The following is a 20,381-nucleotide window of genomic DNA, read 5'->3' on the forward strand; positions in this document are numbered from 1 at the left end:
TATGTCTCCAGTGTGTGTGTGTGTATATTGTGTTTCTCTGTTTAGCCTTGCCTAGTCTGTGTTCCCCCCAGGTGTCCCTCGTCCAATCAGTGTGTGTATTTATGTGTGTTCCCCCCTGTCTTCCTTCGGTTCACTATTCTGTTTCCTGTATTCTGTCGTCCTGGTTGTTACTCGCTGTTCATAGTGTTTCGTCATAGGGCTGGGCGATATAACGATAACGATAAATATCGCGATATATTTTAATAATCGATATCGAATATCGATTTAAAAAAAAAAAATTTTAATTAACATTTTTTTGTGACCTGCAACAGGGCAGTTTTAAAACCAGAGACAGTGGACAGACTTGTCTTTCTTGCCTGCAACTTAACACTTTCAGTGCCACGCCTGGTTTTCCGTTTTACCGCTTGAATGCCACCATCGGCGCCAATGTTAACGTTAATATCGCCTAATCTATGTTTTAAATTATGGCTGTGTCTAATCTGCCCATCGCATTATCAAAGACTATTTTCCAGTCAGTGCTGTGAAGGCAGATTGTTTTTTTATCGCGTCGTTTCCGTTTCAGAGCAGTTAGAAAAGCCCCCGTTTTGATATAAAAAACAGCTCATTCTGGAGCATTCTATGAAAATCGTCTTTTAGTGGAATATTCCACAACGTTGATATTCGTCGGCCTTTTTATGAATCGTTTTCAAATAAACGCTAGATGATCAATATTATACGTGCACGCAAGCACATTACGGCCGCGCACTGATAATCGCTCCGTTGATTTCCTCACAGACTTTTACAGTGAAACCGAAAGAAGACATTTCACAAAACAGCTTATAACTTCATCAAACTTACTCTGATTATCCTACCACTGATAACATAGAGTCCTTACCTGACATCAGATGGTATCCAACTGGTATATTCCAATTCCTGATCACCATTCGAAAAAATCGATACGTGTATGGATCCAACGCGATACAGTAGAACTCCATGATCCGCGGGGCTCTGAGGCTCCAGAATGAACTCTGGTAACCCCGGCTGGATCAGTGAACTGGAAAATGTGGAGTACCGGATTTCTTTCCCCATTCATTTTCATTGAGTCCATTCCAAAATCACTTATGTCATCTGGGAGACGACAGGGGGCGCTTTTTTCCACAGTGATCGCCGGCGCCCCTCGGCTATACTCGGGTAGGCTCGGGTGATGCAATACTTTTTCAGATCGCAAAAAAAAAATAAATAAAAAAATCTGAGAAATCTCGTGAGTGGCATTCTACGTCACTATTAAAAACCAGAGAAATCTCGTGAGTGGCACTCAAAGTGTTAAAGTAATGGCTTTGCTTGTCCAAATGACAATACTGACCAAATTGAGATTTATTTTTCTCTTGTCCATTTATTTTGTTTGCTTTCTAATTTAAAATACAGTTTGAAACCGTCTGTACACAGTAGGCTATGTGTGCTAGCAGAACTAGACTCCAGTCACGAGTCACGGTCATGGGAGGAGTTTATGGGAAATTGCTTAAAAAAAAAAAATAATCAAGATTATCTTTATTTTAATAAAATTATAATAATTGTGAGAAACAAATCTGAATTCTATTATGTTTTGTTTTACAATACATTCATTTTATAGTAGTAATCATGTCACATTATAAGGCGAACCTTCTGTAGTGTGGCAGTGAAAGGGTTAACGCGCGGCCAAGCACCACCATTCGCAGCAGCAGCAGCAGAATGCCCCGCGCGATAGTACATTGTAACGCTTGTACAAAGCCACTTATTCTGAGATGATAATTAATGTATCTGGATAACCAATGCACGGATTTTGTCGAGGCAGGTAGCGTTATTTTGGGAAAATTGATATCTATAGTCTGGTATATTTTTCGTCCACGAAAAATGGAGGCTGTAATAATTATTATTGCTCGAGAGTCTCTATGAATAATAATAATTAGAGCCTCCATTTTTCATGGACGAAAAATATACCAGACTATAGATATCAATTTCCCCGAAATAACGCTACCTGCCCCGACAGAATCCGTTCATTGGTTATCCAGATACAGATGAATTAGCATCTTAGAATAACAAATAACACATAAAAGACAAACGCAACATCTTTTTCTTTTCTTTTCTCCAGCGCGACCAGCACATCTTTCGTTGGATTGGCATGTCTAATAATGCTGTTATTAGAAAATGTGAACTTTTGTTTGTACAGCCTTTGACAACCTACTGTATGCATACGTGTGCGCGGCTGTGCGCTTGGCAGAGTGTTGTACAGTATTTTGTTATTTTTGTATGTCATGTTTGGTACAGTAAAGTGGTCTAGTGGAGCAGCAATATACTTGTTGTGGTCTTTTTATTTTAGTATTTCCTTCTTTATCTTTGTCACTTTGTCAATGATTAAGAGTAAGTCAGTTAAAAATGATCCCCCGTAGTGCTGTGTGTGTGAGTGTGTGTGTGTGCTGCTGTTCTACCTAAATAAAATAAAAAATTAGGGGTTAGGGCATTGTAAAAACGCTAAAATAATAAAATAAAGGTCAAAAAATAATTCTCTGCGCGTGCGCGCGGGTATCGTTCGCCAAGCAGTCGCACCCCCTGGCGTCAAGTTCAAACTCCGCCTATGGTCACGGTGCACATGTGCGGTGGTTTGTCCACCAAAAAAGTGCCAAAAGATCGAAAATAAACTAGCAGAGCCAGAACTGTTCAACTCCCCTGGAGCCACAGCCAGCAGAGAAGCCGGTTTACTTTCGCTTTTAAACCAGCTGCAACTAGGGTGACCAGATCCCAATAAACCAAATGTGGGACAAATGGTATGTTTGTGAGGGACAATGTGGGGCGCCCCCCCCCCCAGCGCAGCCCCCCCCCTCCTTTTTTTTGGTAGACTGTCCCTGTCCCCTCCATCAAGGCTCATCCGCCACTGTCCTCATTAAAATGACCACAAGCCTAATATGTTTTGCCCTTATTCATTTATTTTCCTTTTGTCTCTAATGGGTGTTAAGTACTCAAAATAAATAAATAAATAAATAATGAATAATAAATAAAATTACCACCCAGACTTACAATCACATATGATTAGGTCTGGACCCCCAGTCTTATCACACACTTGCACACGCATGCACACACACACACACACACACACACACACACACACACACACACACACACACACACACACACACACACACACACACACACACACACACACAGACACACACACACACACACAGGGACCGAAACTAAAGCCCGCCGCCCGCCAGGGGCGGTCAGTTTTTACCTTTGGCGCTTGACACTTAGAGGGCTGCCCGCCGTGTGGCGTGTAGACGTGTAGTTCATAACGATACTCTTATTTTGATTGTGCGAGTACAGATTATAGCCGCTCTCGTCTTTTTTTTCTCCGCCGCGAGATCGTTAAAAAACTACAAGTCCCACATTGCACTCAAGTCAACGGTCCAATCACAGTAGAGTGACGTGACTGGTTTCATGAGAAAGAAAGCAAATGACCAATCGGAAGCTCTCATTTGGCTTGTTTACTTCCTGAAACGCCACCATTGCGATATGCGGGCTGAGCTACCGTTACTGTTTAAACAATGACCCAGTCAACTATTCACTTTTAGTTTAATACATGACAAGGCATTGTCTAACGGTATCTAGCTGGCTAGCTACTGATAGCTGCTGATATCAACAAATGCTCCAGCAATAGTCGACTCGAGTGCATAATACCTCCGTTCCCTCGTTAGCTAGCTTAGCTAGCTCACGTTAGATCTTATCTGTCCCAGTAAACTAAATTGTCTTAACGTTATCTACCGGGCTAGCAGTAGCTACAGATAGCTCCTGATATCAATGTCTTATAACATTGATTGAATGCGTATTCTAGCTGAGGGCATGTTGAATGTGATTTGACAATAGAACCGTAACGTTATAAATAGGGTCCAGCTGCATCGCCGGAGAATCCTTGCATGCTGAATGTAGGGTCTAGCTGAATATAGGGTCTAGCTGCAGGGCCGGAGAATCCTTGCTGGAGCTGGAGGCTACTCAAGTATACACACAGACAGTGGAGCTGTTTGCAGATAGCAAGCATTTTGACTTATTGCGTGGTGGCGATGTCTCGCAGATAATACAACTACAAGTATGATTATATAATATATATTTTATTTCAATTTTTTTTATATAAAATATATATATATATATATTATATTATATATATATAATTTTGGCAGGTAAGAAATATGCTTGGCGGGTAGTCTCTTCCCATCTACCCGCCACTGGCCGGTGAGTCAAAAAGTTAATTTCGCTCCCTGCACACACACACACACACACACACACACACACACATAATGACCACCCAGACTATGTATAATTAATAATGACTACCCTCACAACGCTTTTTCACTCTCCTGCCCTCCGGGAGGAGAATGAGGAGCCTCCGAGCCAGGACCAGCAGACTGAAAGACAGCTTCATACACCAGGCTGTCAGGAAGCTGAACTCTCTCCCAGCTCTAGCCTCTCCCCTCCTCTACTCTGCCACCACAGAACCTGGACTAAGAACACCCCCCCCCCGCAGGAACAGTAATGGCACAATAATAAAGAATATGATTATCTTCCACCTGCACTGATTTGTGCGGGGGGTGGTTCGGTTACCAAGCGGCTACTCGCATCTTTTTTATTGTTATTATTCGTTTTCAATCTAAACCGTTTGTGATTGTTTTCCCCTATTCAAATTTGGAACAAAGCGAGCGGTGGATGGAACTGATCTGTTTATCCCAAGTTGCGCGGAAGGACAACTGGCTTGGGAAAGTATTCACGCGTCCCGCCAGGCTCATGAAACGGACCGCCGCGCGCAACAGTGTTGGGAGTTGTTGTTGTCATAGGATGCGGTGTCACTCGCGGCCAGATACTAGTAATGTTATTACGCGACGCATAGAGGATCTTCACATTGGCTGGGGGGGGGGGGGGGGTCGGGGACATTAGCGCGGATGACAACCAATCATGCAGGACATGGTCTCAATTTGCGTGACGCGTGAAAAGAGACCGAAATGCTGTACAATCACGCGCAATGCGTGACGTCTGGCCACCCTAGCTGCAGCCTGAGAACTGGAGTGTGAGGGGATGTAACACTAAAGATGGCGGCAATGACAAAGAATTGCTGCAAAATAAACATACATCTGTTGTTAAAAAAAAATATATATATATATACTTATAACAATTCGATAATTATCGATATCGAGAAATATGATAACTAGGGCTGTCAGTTTATCACGTTAATTAGATTAATTAATTACACAGCAAATAATCGCCTTATGAAAATTAACTCAAAATTAATTACAACATTTTTTTTTTTAATAATAATAATTTTTTTGTATCTCATTCATTCCATAAGCATGTAGAATACACATTTACAGATTTTTTTTAATATGGTCCATTTGTTTGTTCAGGGTATCTGATTCTAGGGACATCTATGAATCTCAGGGAATGTATTCCCAGTGTCAGAAATACTGTGGGCTAGATCCACAAAGAATGGATTGCACGGTGCAAGTTGCACCCTTACTTACAATTCATTATGAATTGAAAATGGGGGACCCTGATGTAAACAAGACGAAAGTCTTTCTCTGGTCTGCATTCCCTTAACAATTGTGTGTATTGAGCCGTACTGTATTGTACCCATTCTGCAATCTGTTAATAACATTTTCATTCAATCAATCAATCTGCGCGGTGATTGATTGAATGAACATTTTATTTTGAGTAAATTGTAATGAACCAAATGAGAATATCAATAATTTTTTTTTTATCTTTGACTGTGAATAACACCATGCTCAAATTGACCAGACCTGAAAAATCTAAGCAAATTAATAGATGGAAGATGATTAAACAGAAGGTTTTGTAGATACAGTACTGAATTCTGCCATCCGGACACATGCAATTTGAAATATGATTATAGAATATAGAATATGAGGCATAAAATGGTAATGCGATTAAAATGTGATTAATTAGATTAATTAATTACAAATCCTGTAATTAATTCGATAAATTTTTTTAATCGCCTGACAGCACTAATGATAACATTATCATATCGTTATTGCGATATGATTTTTTTCCATATCGCCCAGCCCTATTTCGTCAGCCTGGTTGTATTTGGTATCCTGTCGTTCGCGGAATTGTCCTGTGTACCCAGTTAAATAGTAAGTGTTTCCAGTGTTCAGTGTGTTGTTGCTACCATCTTTGTTTTCGTGTTCAGCTCGCTTTTGGATAGGTTCTTGTTTGTAGTTAGTTTTGTACCCCGCTCACTGTCAGCCTTGCTGTGCCTTTTTGTTCGTGCTTTTTTGGAGTGTACCTTTGTTGTTGCCCTGTTTTCAATTAAAGTACTTTGAACCACACCCCAACGACTCCTGCCTGCTCTACTCGTCTCTGTCCTGCGTTTGGGCCCTACTCTCCCCCACACCGTAACAGACACAGGTTGCCAGCTCAAACAATCCTTTTTTTTCTTTTTTTTCACTTTTTCTCCTTATGTTTAAATTTTTCCCCCATCCCAATTTTCGTAATTTCAATTCTTCCCTCCCCTGTCTTGAACGTTGCTAGACTATGCCTCCCACTGGTCGGCTGTAGTGAGGATAGAAGCCTTGCATCACGTGTCCCCTCCGGTACACGAGGAGGCAGCCTGTTGCATCTTTTCACCAGACAGCTCGAACTCTCAGAGGCGAGGAGTAACGCGTGGGAGGCTCACGCTGCCCCCGATACTTCCTGTTTCTGCTGTGCAGGCGTCACCCAACCGACCTGTAGGAGTCGCTGTCCACAACGTCCAATCCCCACCCACCGGCTTTCCCACCCTCTAACACTGCCAATTGTGTTAGTATGACGACCGGCCAAGCCGGTAGCAACGCAGAGAGCTGGGCTCGATACCAGCATCTCCTGCGTTAGTGGCGAGCGCCTTGCCCACTGCGCCACTCAGCCACCCCAGCTCAAGCAATTCTTGATCTACTGGATGAGATTAAGGATGACATTGAGCCAGCCAACCAGAGATCCCATGCAATCGTATTTATTATTGAAATATTGTTATTTAACGTTGTCGGCTTTCCCAATGTTGTCGGCGCTATTGATTGATTGATTTTTAAACCAGATTTAGATTTAGCATCATGATGCAATTCTTATTTGTGTTATGCACTGCTCTCACTGCTTGTTTTATTATGTATTCATTCATTATATAAAGCACTTTGAACTGCAATCCTTGTATGAAAGGTGCTATATAAATAAAGATTGTTATTATTGCACTCACGTTCCAATTGTACCACCGCACTCATATGCTCCAGAATAAACGTTTAATGTATAACATTTCGTCAGGTCCATGGAGTAGACGCTGGAAACACGGCCAATGAAAAGTTTATTCTGGAGTATATGATAATGCAGGTTCTATTATCTTAACGATAGGTTATGTAGATAACCTAGTTATATTAGTATTGGCTGAGCGTCCCGCTCTGAGCCTTACGAGATACTTCTATCTCCTGTGATACTTAATGTATCTCCCACGAATAAAAAACACATGCACCCCACCTGTATGGGGCCCCGCCCCTTATGGTGGCCACCACCCATATAACCATGACTCTGGTCATGAAACACCCTTCCTCGCCAAAAACCCGTCCCAGGAAAAGATCCCTCAAAAGGGAACTCAGGGCGCGCAGAGCGGGACGCTCAGCCAATACTAATATAACTAGGTTATCTACATAACCTATCGTTATATTTAGTATTTGCATCGCGTCCCGCTCTGAGCCTTACGAGATAATGGGGAAGAGCGGGCGCGAGACCCGACAGATGTACCCCCTGAGGACCCGTAAGCCCACATCAAGGGGTGCGGGGAGCCCTGTCACCCCATCCTTCCTAACGAAGGGGGGGCGCAGTCAACTCCACCTGAATGCGAACAAGAGGGAGCTAGAACCCCTTGAACACACCGTACAGGCGGAACCACGTGTGACTCAACACACTGTGGCCCATACCCACACACTCCTGCTACCCGACCAAAGGACGGGAAGCAGGAAAGGCCACAGACCCCAGAACCGCCTGGGAGACAGAACCCCCTGGTCATGTCCATGAGGTAAAACCTTACAAAGGAGCCCGGGGGGGGCGGTTAGGTGGCCGAGCGGAGATTGCGTTCGTCACCAGCCCCGGAGCTGAGCTGGATTTGCCTGTTCGAATCCAGCTCACAGCTCCGGGGTTGTCACCAGCTTGGCTGGCCGTCTGCACTGATACAATTGGCTGTATCAGAGGGTGGGAGAAGCTGGCGGGGTGGGTCCGGGTCGTTGTAAACAGCGACTCCTACAGTTCGGTCGGGGCACCTGCTAAGCGCGGATTGGACGTGAGGGGGATAGTGTGGTCCTCCCACACGCTACGCCCTCTCAATGAGAATCCGCGCTGCCAGGTGAAAAGAAGCGGTGATTGGCTGGACGTGTGTCGGAGGAAGCACGTGGTAGCCTCCACTCTCCCAGATGATCTGACTGTGGGGGGTAAGTGCGCAGCGACCAGGAAGGGACTGGGAATTGGCATACGACTAACATTGGGATGGGAGAAAATCGGAGGATAATGGAGGGGAAAAAAAAAAAAAAAAAAAAAAAAAAAGGAGCCCGGGGAGGACCATGAAGCTGCAGCACAGATGGCCTCCACCGAGGCCCCACCCAGGAGAGCGGCAGAGGCAGCCACCCCACGAGTGGAGTGCGCCCCGACGCCCCCAGGGGGATCCTGCCCAGCCAACGTGTAGCAGAGGGCAACACCCTCGCACAACCAATGGGACAGGCGCTGCTCCGACAGTGCCTTACCAGCACGAGCCCCACCGTAACAGACAAAAAGCTGGTCGGTAACCCTGAAATCCTGAGTACGGCTGAGGTAAATCCCCAAGCACGGACTGGACATGACAGGTGAAGGCCCGCATCTAACTCACTAGTGTGAGGAGGAGGACGAAACGCCTGAACCACAATATCCCGGGAGCGGAAGGAACTCCGGATATTCTTAGGCACGAAAGCAGGATCAGGTCGCAGAGTGACACCGCAATCGGTCCGAAAAGACAGGCACTCTGGACGTACCGAGAGAGCACAGAGCTCACCTACGCGTTTAGCGGAAGTGACAGCCAGAAGGAACGCGGTCCTGAAGGACAGCTGTCCCAACGGCGCCCGCTCGAGCGGCTCAAACGGGGCCAAGGACAACCGACCGAGGACCAATTGAAGATCCCAAGTCGGAGCCAAGGAGCGTTGCACCGGCTTAACGCGTCGAGCGCCAAGCAGGAAACGCTTCACAAGAGGGTGGCTGAACAAGACATCCCCTCAAACCCCTCATGATAGGAGGATATAGCTGCTGCATATACCCTCACCGTCGAAGCCGACAGTCTATCAAGGAGAGACTGGAGGTAACTAAGGACAGCATCCAGGGGGCAGGAGACTGAGTCCCGGCCCCCCACCTTACACCACACTTGGAACATACGTCATCTGCCCGCGTAAGCGCGACAGTGGAGGGAGCATGCGCATTCCAGATGGTAACACCATCAGGATCAAGAACCTGCGCCCCTCAACGTACCCGTCCCAACAACTGACCTAACGATGTATGGGGAAGAATCCCTGGCGGCACGGCATCGGTCCCAGACCCGCCTGGCCATGTCCAGACGCAATCCTCACCCGTCAGGATGAGGGCCGCCCCGCGACAGTACACCTGCACCCACATTCTCCCTGCCGGGGATGTGGGGAGCCCTCAGGCCGCGCAGATGGAGGACGCCCATAGCCAGCCGCCCGCCGCCTGGTGCAGACAGGGGGAGCGTACTCCTCCCTGTCTGTCGATACACGACACTGACGTCGTAACGTCCGTCCTGATCAACACCATTTGTGGACCAGAAGGACCGCTTTCAACACCAACACATTGAACGTAGCGCAGACCGGGCAGCATGGTTTGCCAGCTGCCCCCTACTGCGTTGGCCCGACGCATCACCAGCGAGGGAGGCGTCGGTGAAAACGCGACGTGAGACAGCGCCGTAACCGTCCTAGGACGGAACCTCCCGAGCGTGTTGACAACACGCTCTGAAATGGATGCCCATAGCCCTCCAACCGTTGACTGGGAAGAGGAATACTCTACATCCAGTCTACAGCAACCCCAGGCTGGTAGAGACCTGCCTGGTATGAGACCTGACGATCCACCTTGACCGCGAAGGACCAGAACGTCATCAGGGCAGAACACTCCGTAACCCCGGACGACGCAAAGGCCCCAGTGCGGCCTCCACGCACTTGGTGAAGATGCGGGGAGCCAGAGAAAACCGAACGGCAGCCTCTGGTACTCATACGCTAACCCTGCAAAGGAAGCGTAGGTAAGCCCTAGGATGGAAGATCGGGGATGCGCATACGCATCCTACAGGTCTATGGAGGAGAACCAGACCCCCACCTGACAGTGTTCAACAGGTAGGAGACGATCCAAAAAATGCTGAACCTTCCCATGGGACAGGACCAGCCTGGGTCTTACACCCCTCCCTCCCGACTTCTCGGGCTGAGAACACCGGGAGGAGAACGCCACGACGATGGCTCGCTTCGTCCACAGAGATTGGATCTCGTTGACCAGAGCTGTCCCTGCTGGAGACCCCGACAACAGGGTCTGTACCAAACCTGAAAACGGGTGGGGTTGTGTAAACACAAGTCCCCGCCTCACCGTTCTCTCCATCTACCTCGACATATGGTACTGCCGTAGTCATATGTGACGACACTCCCAACGCACCCGCCGTCACGTGGCGCAGGTCCGCCAGGAACTGTAGATAGTTGGCCCGGTCCCCCCGCTGTGCGTAGACAACCCCGGAACCGTGCGAGGAGCGCGTTCCGTGTCGGAACACCTGACCCTGACACAACCACGAGGCAATCGCACCCAAGGGGGAACCCCGACAGAAAGGGCCGATCTGATACGGGGGGCTTCCGATGAAAAAAGCCCCCCCACTGAACACCCCTCCAGAACATGCTGAAGGAGTTGTTCTGCAGCCGGACATGCAAGGTGTAAGGTCCCCATGGGTTCCTACACACCGTAGCCCTGCAGTGATATTACTACCACCCCAAACCATGTGAGCTGCGACCACTTGCCAATATTTCAGGAGTGGGAGGCACCAACATGATACCTGGCCTGGCGAAGGCGAGGCCGGGGAAGCCCGCACTGTGTGCCTCAAAAGGTTTCGAGCCCCCCTGCTGACAACACTTAAGTTGACAGACGTAACACCAGGCTCAACCAACACAGTTCAAGGTGTGGGAGCCGCTTGACAGCACAACATTCTCACGGACAGACCCAGGCTCAGCCATCAACTGGGTGTCAGCCCCTGTCCCCATGAGAAGCGAAAAGTGGGGCCGCCCGCGCTTCAACGAAGGCACGCGGCCCGCAGCCAAAGGAAACAATCAGAGCCCACTTCTTCCGCTGGTGTTGGGGAAGGGAGTGATCGGAGAGCGGGCTGCTCGCGGCAGGACGGTGACGGCTTGTTTGTTCAAGCCGAACCCATCCTACATGGCCGATCCCTCGGCCGCCAAGGCTGTCGGCCTTGTGGACACCTGTCGAATCAACGCCCAGGATACCTCTGGCGGGGGAAAAACATGGCCGCCTGTCGAGGGCCCCGTCATCGCCGCTGACGAGGCCGTGCTCTCTCTTCTTCTGGCTGCGCGGTGTGAGGCGGTGTAGGGCCTAGGACAATACCGCCCGCGCTCCAGCAGAAGACCAAAATCCCCTGCGGAGAGGGGAACCCTGAGCGGTTATAGCTTGCGGCTGGGTCAAAGCTAATAACGTCAACAACCTCGCGCGATGTGTCGACGTCGGCTGGCCCTCAAGGCCCCTCCACCAGACACCATTTTTTTAATAGAAAAAAACACCAATTCAAACACAGTTCTAATCGTTGCCAATTCCATACCGTGGCGGTACAAGCCTTAACAGCCCACCAGCCACTCGCCAGGCCGACCCACCCATGGTGTCTGCCGGGCGGGGCATTGTTTCAATATATCAAAAACAAAGGACTGACGTTAACATGGAGCACCAGTGGTGATTGCAAACAGCACCCTCCACTGTGGTGTGCACCATGAAAGGGTTAAATGAATAAAAGAGCTAAACCACAAAAACTGTAGAATGAGCAAACCCATACACACAAAGTTTAAGGGGAGACGGACCAGACCCGTCTTCATTCAAAATATTCACAACAGAACACCAGCCCTAGTTTAGCCCATTTACCAAAAAAGGTAAACAAAGCCCCCCCCCCGCACTACTCCCCCAGTATACCGATTGACCGTCAGTATGAATGGTTTGAGAGGAGAGAAAGCTGTAGCAAGACAGACCTTCTCATAGCAGAGTGACAAAACGAAACAATAGCCCCCTACACAGGGCCGCCCCAGGAGATGGGGGGCCTCGCGTCTAAAAACGCACAGGGCCTCACATTTCTCCCAGGCGGCCCTGCCCTTATACTACTGCAGCCTAACGCCAGGCAATGTGGGACCCAAGACAACAATTGCCTGTGCACAGACACGCAACATGTTTATCATGTCGGCTGGACCCATAGCCCCACTACCCGACGCCAACCCAGATGGGAACACCGTTCAACAAACCCCGCCGGAACACAAGGTAAAATACCTGGCTAGGAACCTAGCCACGACCTACCCCGTTGTCAACCCATTTACCCGAAAAAGGTAAATAGAACTCAAAAACCCCACAACAGCTACCGACTGACCTTCATTGATGAACCGGGCAAGAGGCGGGAGAGTGACAACATCTCACGGCGGAGACATTAAAACAGCATAGCAATTAGCAGTAGTAATAGCATGCGGCAGTAGCGATAGCATGTAGCATAGCTTCAGATGTTTTAGCAGCACGCCCAAGACAGCTTGGAAACCGTTCCCTGCAGAGAATGTTCACCAAACCATCCTGCCCCCGGCGCCAACACACAACATGGTTGTGTTAACAAAACAAACCAGCATTACTAACACTAATACCCATGCCTGAAGACACAGGGTCTACCTGAGTACAAGCTGGCTCGACAGCCAGCCTTGTACAGCTGAACCTCGATGTGCAGTCATCAAACGAGGAACATCAACACAGGCCCGTCGTGTCGCCGAAAACATGCGTCGAAGATGCCAGGGGCCAGCAACCTCCGGTAAGCTTCCAACATTATTAATCTTCCTTAATCTTTTCATTCCGCTAGACTCATATGGTGCACTCATCCAATACGCTGGGACGAAAACAGAGGAAGGGTGTTTCATGACCAGAGTCATGGTTATATGGGTGGTGGCCACCATAAGGGGCGGGGCCCCATACAGGTGGGGTGCATGTGTTTTTTATTCGTGGGAGATACATTAAGTATCACAGGAGATAGAAGTATCTCGTAAGGCTCAGAGCGGGACGCGATACAAATACGAAATATAACTAAACATTAAATACAACTGTCTCACTCAAAATATTCGTAAATTAGAAAATATCTTCACTGGCATAGTGCTTAAATTCGGTATAAAAATTCAGCACTATGGACAGGTCTGCTCAAAATAATTTATTTGTGGATGACAAACAAATGCAATGACGAAATAAACTAAATACAATAAGGGATAAACAAAATAAACACATTTGGCATCTCATATCCCAGTCTGAGAGCAGTTGGGATATCCAAATGTGGCAGTGGAAAAATATGGGTGATTTTGCGCAAGCTCCCACGCGTGTGCCCGTATTCCGATCCACGCAATAATAGTCAAGGAGGTAGGTCTCCTCATGGGACACAAGTTCCCAATGCATTTATTGTCCCGTGGGATAATGCCCCCCCGCGGCGATATTAATTGAGGGCAGATTTGCGGTGATGGAGAAATTAATCAGAATCAGGATCAGAAAGGTCTTTATTGCCAAGTAGTTTTCACATACAATGAATTTGCTTTGGTAATTTTCTGTGTGATATTAGCGGACATACATTAACACATTCACGGCCAGGGGTCGCTGTTTACCTTCTGTATAGAATGTTAGTGCTGTAAGTCAATGGGCGCTTTGTTCACTTGCGAGTGCTTAAAATATATCTTATTATTATAGCTATGGGTCTAATACACCCGTCGATTGAGTTGCTTCCAGTCAATGTGCACAAAACAGATGGTGGAGTAAAATTTTATGAAATATGAACTAAGTTAACAGCTTGAGTGCCAGCAGGGGGCGCAGGATTTAGCGCTTGAGTGCCAGCGCTCTATTCAATGAGAGGGCGAGCACATTTGCGAATGCATAAACTATATCTTATGGCTATGTGTCTAATACGCCCGTCGCTTATCAATGACTTGCTTGCAGTCAACATTGTCGAAACGGATTGTTTTTTTATCTGTACATTTCCGTTTTATACCATTTTGAAAAACGCTCGTTTTTGGAAATTTCCAGAAAAGAAAAGTGATTCTGCAGGAATCGCCCTTTACTGGAATACGCAAAAAATGTTGTCATTTTTCGGCCTATTTATGAATCGTTTTCAAATAAACGCTAGATTATCGATAGTATATGTGTACTTATGCACGCTAGAGAAGCGGGCTGAAAAATCTATTATCTTATTTCCTGATCAGCACACACACACACACACACACACACATACACATAGGGCCCACGTTGATATATCTGTGAAAAAAGCTCTGATTATCCCAAAACTGGTAAAATAGATTCCTTACCTCAGATCAGATGTTCTCCAAAAAGATTATTCCGATTCCTGATCGCCATTCCAAATATCGATCGCGTTTATTGATCCAACGCTGGGTGCTTGAAACACATATTCCACGCTGTTCTGAGGGACCACAAAGACTGCAATCGGCTCGGATTACATGCCTGACAAGTAAAATGTGGATTCCGGATTTTCTTTTCCCCATGCGTTTTCATTCAGCCCAATCCAAAGGGTGCATTACCATCCGGGAGACAATAGGGGGTGGTATTTTCCCTGTTCGAGCTCAGAGAGAGTCCCAGTGGTAACGTGAGGCTAGATTGATGAAAAATTTATGGAAATCGCTAATAAAAAAAATAACGATTAATAACAAGATTTCTCGTCGTTGGCACTGAACGGTTGGCATGAAATAACGAGAATTCTCGTCGTTGGCACTCAAAGTGTTAAGCGCAATAGAATATAATATAATTATGAAATCAAATATAGGCCAGGGCTGTACAACTTAATAAAGAGATTGAATAAAATTAAATGGGATATAAACTAAATTAAATATGGCACAATAGAATATAGTACAATTATAAGTAAAAATAGAATTGGAATAGGACATGACAAACATATGCAATGACGAAAGATAGTGACAAAAACAAAGGATGCATCGCTTGAGCGACAATCACGAGAAAAGTCGGGTTTTAATCGTTATTTCTTTTATTCGCTATTGCCATTCATAATTCATCGGGGCAGCCTGTGCATACTGTTCTGAATGTGTCTGAGCTGGCAGACGGTCAATACCGCCCTCTAACGCCTTCAGCCGCTATTGCACTCCATTTGAAACGATGTAGTTTGTTTTCTGGGCCGAGCTGAGCCGTGCGGGCAGGGTTTAAATACTAGATCAACTTCATATAGTTTTAGCACTCGCAAGTTTGGCTTTCTCCCCATTGAACAAAGCGATGGCATTCTACCCAGAAGGTAAACAATGACCCCTAGCGCTGAATGAGTTAACACTTCCGGCACCAACAGCAGAGGACGCTGATGGCCCTTCAGCGCCAGTGCTTTATCCAATGTAGGATAGGACTTATTTGCGAGTGCTTAAAATATATCAAATATAATAGCAATAGATCTAAATAACACGGTGATCGTCAGTGAGTTGCTTCCAGTCAACATGCACAACACAGATAATTGATTCATACATACATTTCTGTTTTATACCGTGATGAATATGAATATATTTCTAGAGTGTTCTCATCTCAATAAACTCCAGCAAATCGAGCTTCAATGTATTTTGTTAGAAATCGTGCCATTTGTCGCTTGATTTATGAATCGTTTTCAAATAAACGCTAGATTATCGATATTATATGTGTCATCATGGGCGAACAAAAGCTTCTCCATACTTTGGTCGGCGTGAACCTCACACACACACACACACACACACACACACACACACACACACACACACACACACACACACGCGCTCCGATGCTGGTGAAAGGAACATCTGATTAACCCAAGATTGGTAACATAGATTCCTTACCTCACATGTGATGTAGTGCAAAAAGATTAATCCAATTCCTGATCGCCATTCCAAATATTGATCGCGTTTATTGATCCAACATTATATTTCCAAAACACATAATCCACGCTGCTCTGAGTGTCCCCAGTCAATGTGTTATAACGATACTGCATGCCCGAGAAGGAAAACCTGGACCAGACTTCTTAGATTGATGCACAGCCCCAGCCAGATGGATTCCAATGATGTGCAATACCATCCGGGAGACGTTAGGCGGTGGTATTTGCCCTTTGCGAGCTCAGACCCATTCCCAATGATAACGTCATGCTGGATGGATTAAAACCTGGGATTTCTCGGGTTTGGCGCCCAGAGCATGGCGAGTTAACCCGACTTATCTCGGGTTTGGCCTCCAAAGGGTTTTTAAGCAAGCTCTATACATTACGAAGTAAACAAAATACAATACGAAATAAACAGAATACTAATGGTGAAAAATACTGTTATGTCTAGGCCTCATTTTGGGTTTATTTTCTCCCTTCCTGATAACTGCCAACAGCGCTGTCAGGTGCAAACTGCTCCGGAACTGCTCTGCACACATATGGGCGTGTCTGCGCTAGTAGCTCATCCTCGCAATGTCCTTAGTGGATAGCGCGCAGTTAAGGGTGCAATTAGCACCGCACAATCCATTCTTTGTGGATTTGCCCCTCTGTGTGTATTAGGGGTGGGGGAAAAAATCGATTCGTAGTAGTATCGCGATACTTTGCGTGGCGGTACTGTATCGATACAGGGACGCCAAGTATCCATATTTAATTATTCATAAAAAAAATAATATATAAAAAAAATAAAAAAATTGTGTAAGGAAGTTGCATTGTTCATTTCAATACCTGTAATAGTACAGTAGTCCACACACACACACACACACACACACACACACACACACACACACACACACACACACACACACACACACGTGCATTCAGTTAAGTTGGAATATGACTGTAATACAAACTGTTCAGTTTGTCAGGTACATGCAACACAGATTACAGTGTTTACATCTGTCTGCTTGAGAAAAGACCATGTTCTGCAATAAAAATTATTGAAGTGAGATGAACAGACTGAACTTTATTTGATTAGATAAAACATGATGACAAAGTTTTACTTTGCAGTTGAAAAAAGGTAATAAATTAAATTGTATCCAAAAAATATATAAAAATAAAATAAATTTCCCGCAATACTCAGCGTATCGCGATATATTTAGTATCGCGATACTATCATATCGTGACGCAAGTATCGCGATAGTATCGTATCGCGAGGTCTCTGGCGATTCCCACCCCTAGTGTGTATAGACCTGTTCGCTGTATACGTCAGACTCAGGGCTAGATCCACAAAGAATGGATTGCACGGTGCTAGTTGCACCCTACTTACAATTCATTATAAATTGAAAATGGGGGACCCTGGTGTAAACAAGATGAAAGTCTTTCTCTGGTCTGCATCCCCTTAACAATTGTGTGTATTGAGCCTTACTGTATTCTACCCATTCTACAATCTGTTAATAAAAGTTCCAATCAATCAAATTTGACAAGGTTACAATGGCTTTAAAAAACAAGCAATGTTTTCACAGGTATCGCAGATCGATGCTCGACTGTCAAGTATCACTTCTCTCAATGTGTCCACAGGTATCGCAGATCGATGCTCGACTGTCAGATATCACTTCTCTCAATGTGTTCACAGGTATCGCAGATCGATGCTCGACTGTCAAGTATCACTTCTCTCAACCCATCCGGCTGAGAAACATCCCTCTCAACCTGACGAGAACCATTCAGCAAGACGAATGGCATCTTCTACGTAAGTATTGTACACTCAATCTCGGATCCACCCAAAGGGAATCAATTCGCTCGCACGGCTGCCAGTATCTGCTGTCTGCCGATATTTCAAGATATTTCCTAGAGCTTTGTTTCTACATAGGAGTCTGAATGAGGAATATATGGTGTCAGAAGTGGGACAGCACGTACATTCTAAAGACTTGTGTTTGGGGTTGGATGTGCCTGTGATGAAGGCACAAACACAGGTTTGCCCTCAATCTGCAAATAATACTTGTGTACTAAGGGCTTTCCCCATGGTTTTCAAGATGGTGCTGAGTTGCAACTAGAGGGCGGTTCGGAGGGGGGCCTCATATTTGTTGTCCGGGAGGCAAAAAAATCTGCAATGAAGAAAGACATTTACTGCAAGTTGCTGCAACTTAAAAACATAAAAACTGAAATGTAAACGCATGGTATTGCTGGTGCATTGTCATAGTGGCATTGTGCCCCTATACCAGTGTTTAGGGAAAGCCCTGGCACTGATGTGTGTTACTGTACTCAATTGCCTCTGCAAATAATCTATGCAAATAAATAGATCTGCTCCGCAGTGTTGGGATTCCTGCTGCCAAGTGCTGGGACGAGCGCAGGACCGCATCATTTTCAATCGACTTTCCCAGCGCCCTGATGAATATGTAAAGATAACCTTTCCACACTGGCATTCCTACTTTAGAGTATGACCTCTGAAAAGTGGATTACAACTCTAGCACAGAGAAATGTTCGTGGGGATGAAGGTAAAATGTCAGTTCGTACAAAGAGAAGCTTAAAACTCTCTGGAGTCCATTATTACAGCAAGCGGGCGGAGAAGCACATTCATCAACGTCAGAAACAGCTTTTGTCCCACAGCACCATCCCCTCCATGTGCCTACTGCTTGACTTTGAACATATCACTCCGAGCTAACTAGTATGTACTCAGGACATATCATTGAATATTGTACGTTTGCCTTACTCAGCTGGTAAATATTCTTTGTATAGTTACTTAAGTACATTTTTAAAGCACTATTTACTTTTTCGGGTACTTTGTACTTTTACTCCACTACATTTCAAAGAAAATATTGTACTTTTTACTCCACTACATTTCTCAGTTACTAGTTACTAAGAAGAACCATGGCAGAAATTATGACGATAATGCTTTCAGATATGAAGCCTGTCAACTTCAAGATGCCTTAATCAGAGCAGCCTAACTGAACCTCTTTAACATAACCTTTAGATGTCAACGGATCAAAGATTGAATGTTCCCAAGCATTGGAATACACGTCATGTAGAATGTGTACCTTTACTTTTGATACGTTAGATTTAGACACATTTTACCAGGGTACTATTTTATGTTTTGAAAGTGTGCTTAAATTACCTGTATGTATCAAGTCTATCACGGGCTAGCATGATCTTTTCCCCCTCCGGACGCCGCTCTTTAGGCTAACGGAGTCTTGTCCCCCTTTCAGAGGCTACTCTAATGGTTAGAGACGGCACTCTGGTAAAAGGTCCTCTTTCAGAGGCTACTCTAACAGTTAGAGACGAGGCTGTGAGGGCTGGGTAAGGACTGCATGCTGCCCAACGAGGGGGCGTGCCGAACATTCTACCTCACGCACCTGAGAGTGGTTGGCAATCAGCTCGTCGGGAGACTACTAGTACTGCTGGTTGCCTTCCACTCATGGCCAGGTCGTTCTGTATGCTACCATCAACCGCCTCACTCCTGGTGAGACATCGTCTTCGCTCTCTATAATCCCACGGGAAGATTTCCTATGTTCTCACTGGGAGACGTCGTGCCATCCGTTGCTACCATCTACCGCCGCGTCTCTGGGGTAAGAAGTCGTGCCAGCTACTGCCCTACTCCCTCTTCGTGGACCTCGTTCCTGGGGTGAGGCCTCGTCATCGATCTGTATAGTTCCACGGAAGTATGCCCGTGTTCTCACTCCGTTCCCCTTGGACCCCCTGTTTGCTGTGTTGCCCGTCGGCAGCGTTCTGGTGAGGCTGTACGAGACCAGACTCCGAACTTTCATTTTCATTCATGGACTCAAGAAGATATTCCTGTGTACTTTTTGTTTGCCCTTTAAAGGGACAGTGCTGCATTTTTTTCGTTGTTCATGGACTCTAGTGTATTTCACCCTTAGTGGGTCAGTGCTGCCTTTTTTCCCTGTGCAATAAATAATGCCCTGTTTTTGGCTAACTCTCATACCTGTCTTGTGTTGTGCTATTGGGGTCGCATACAAACCGTAACAGAGGCTCTGGTAAAAGGTCCTCTTTCAGAGGCTTCTCTAACAGTTAGAGACGAGGCTCTGGTAAACGGTCCTCTTTCAGAGGCTTCTCTAACACTTAGAGATGAGGCTCTTGTGAAAGGTCCTCTTTCCTTTCCCTTCCCTCATCCAATCTCCACTGAGTGTACCTTCCCAGGAGCGCGTGGCTCCATGTGTATCCTCCCCAA

General features: G+C 46.1%; 1 protein-coding gene across 2 annotated transcripts in view; it reads left to right on the forward strand.

Annotated features, from left to right (window-relative positions):
* The window catches only part of tmem178a (transmembrane protein 178a), a gene marked incomplete at its 3' end in the record, with an annotated part of 153,011 nt that overhangs the window by 112,357 nt on the left and 20,273 nt on the right, over positions 1–20,381 (forward strand). The window contains exons 2-3 of one of the 2 annotated variants that reach the window (XM_084317876.1): positions 17,725–17,769; positions 17,880–17,948. In XM_084317876.1, coding sequence (XP_084174002.1) covers positions 17,725–17,769; positions 17,880–17,948 — 114 coding nt within the window. Of the gene's footprint in view, positions 1–17,724; positions 17,770–17,834; positions 17,949–20,381 lie in introns of both variants that reach the window. The other variant, XM_084317875.1, reaches the window with a different exon arrangement.

Source organism: Notolepis coatsorum (assembly GCF_963971535.1).
Source record: "Notolepis coatsorum genome assembly, chromosome: 7".
Taxonomy (NCBI): domain Eukaryota; kingdom Metazoa; phylum Chordata; class Actinopteri; order Aulopiformes; family Paralepididae; genus Notolepis; species Notolepis coatsorum.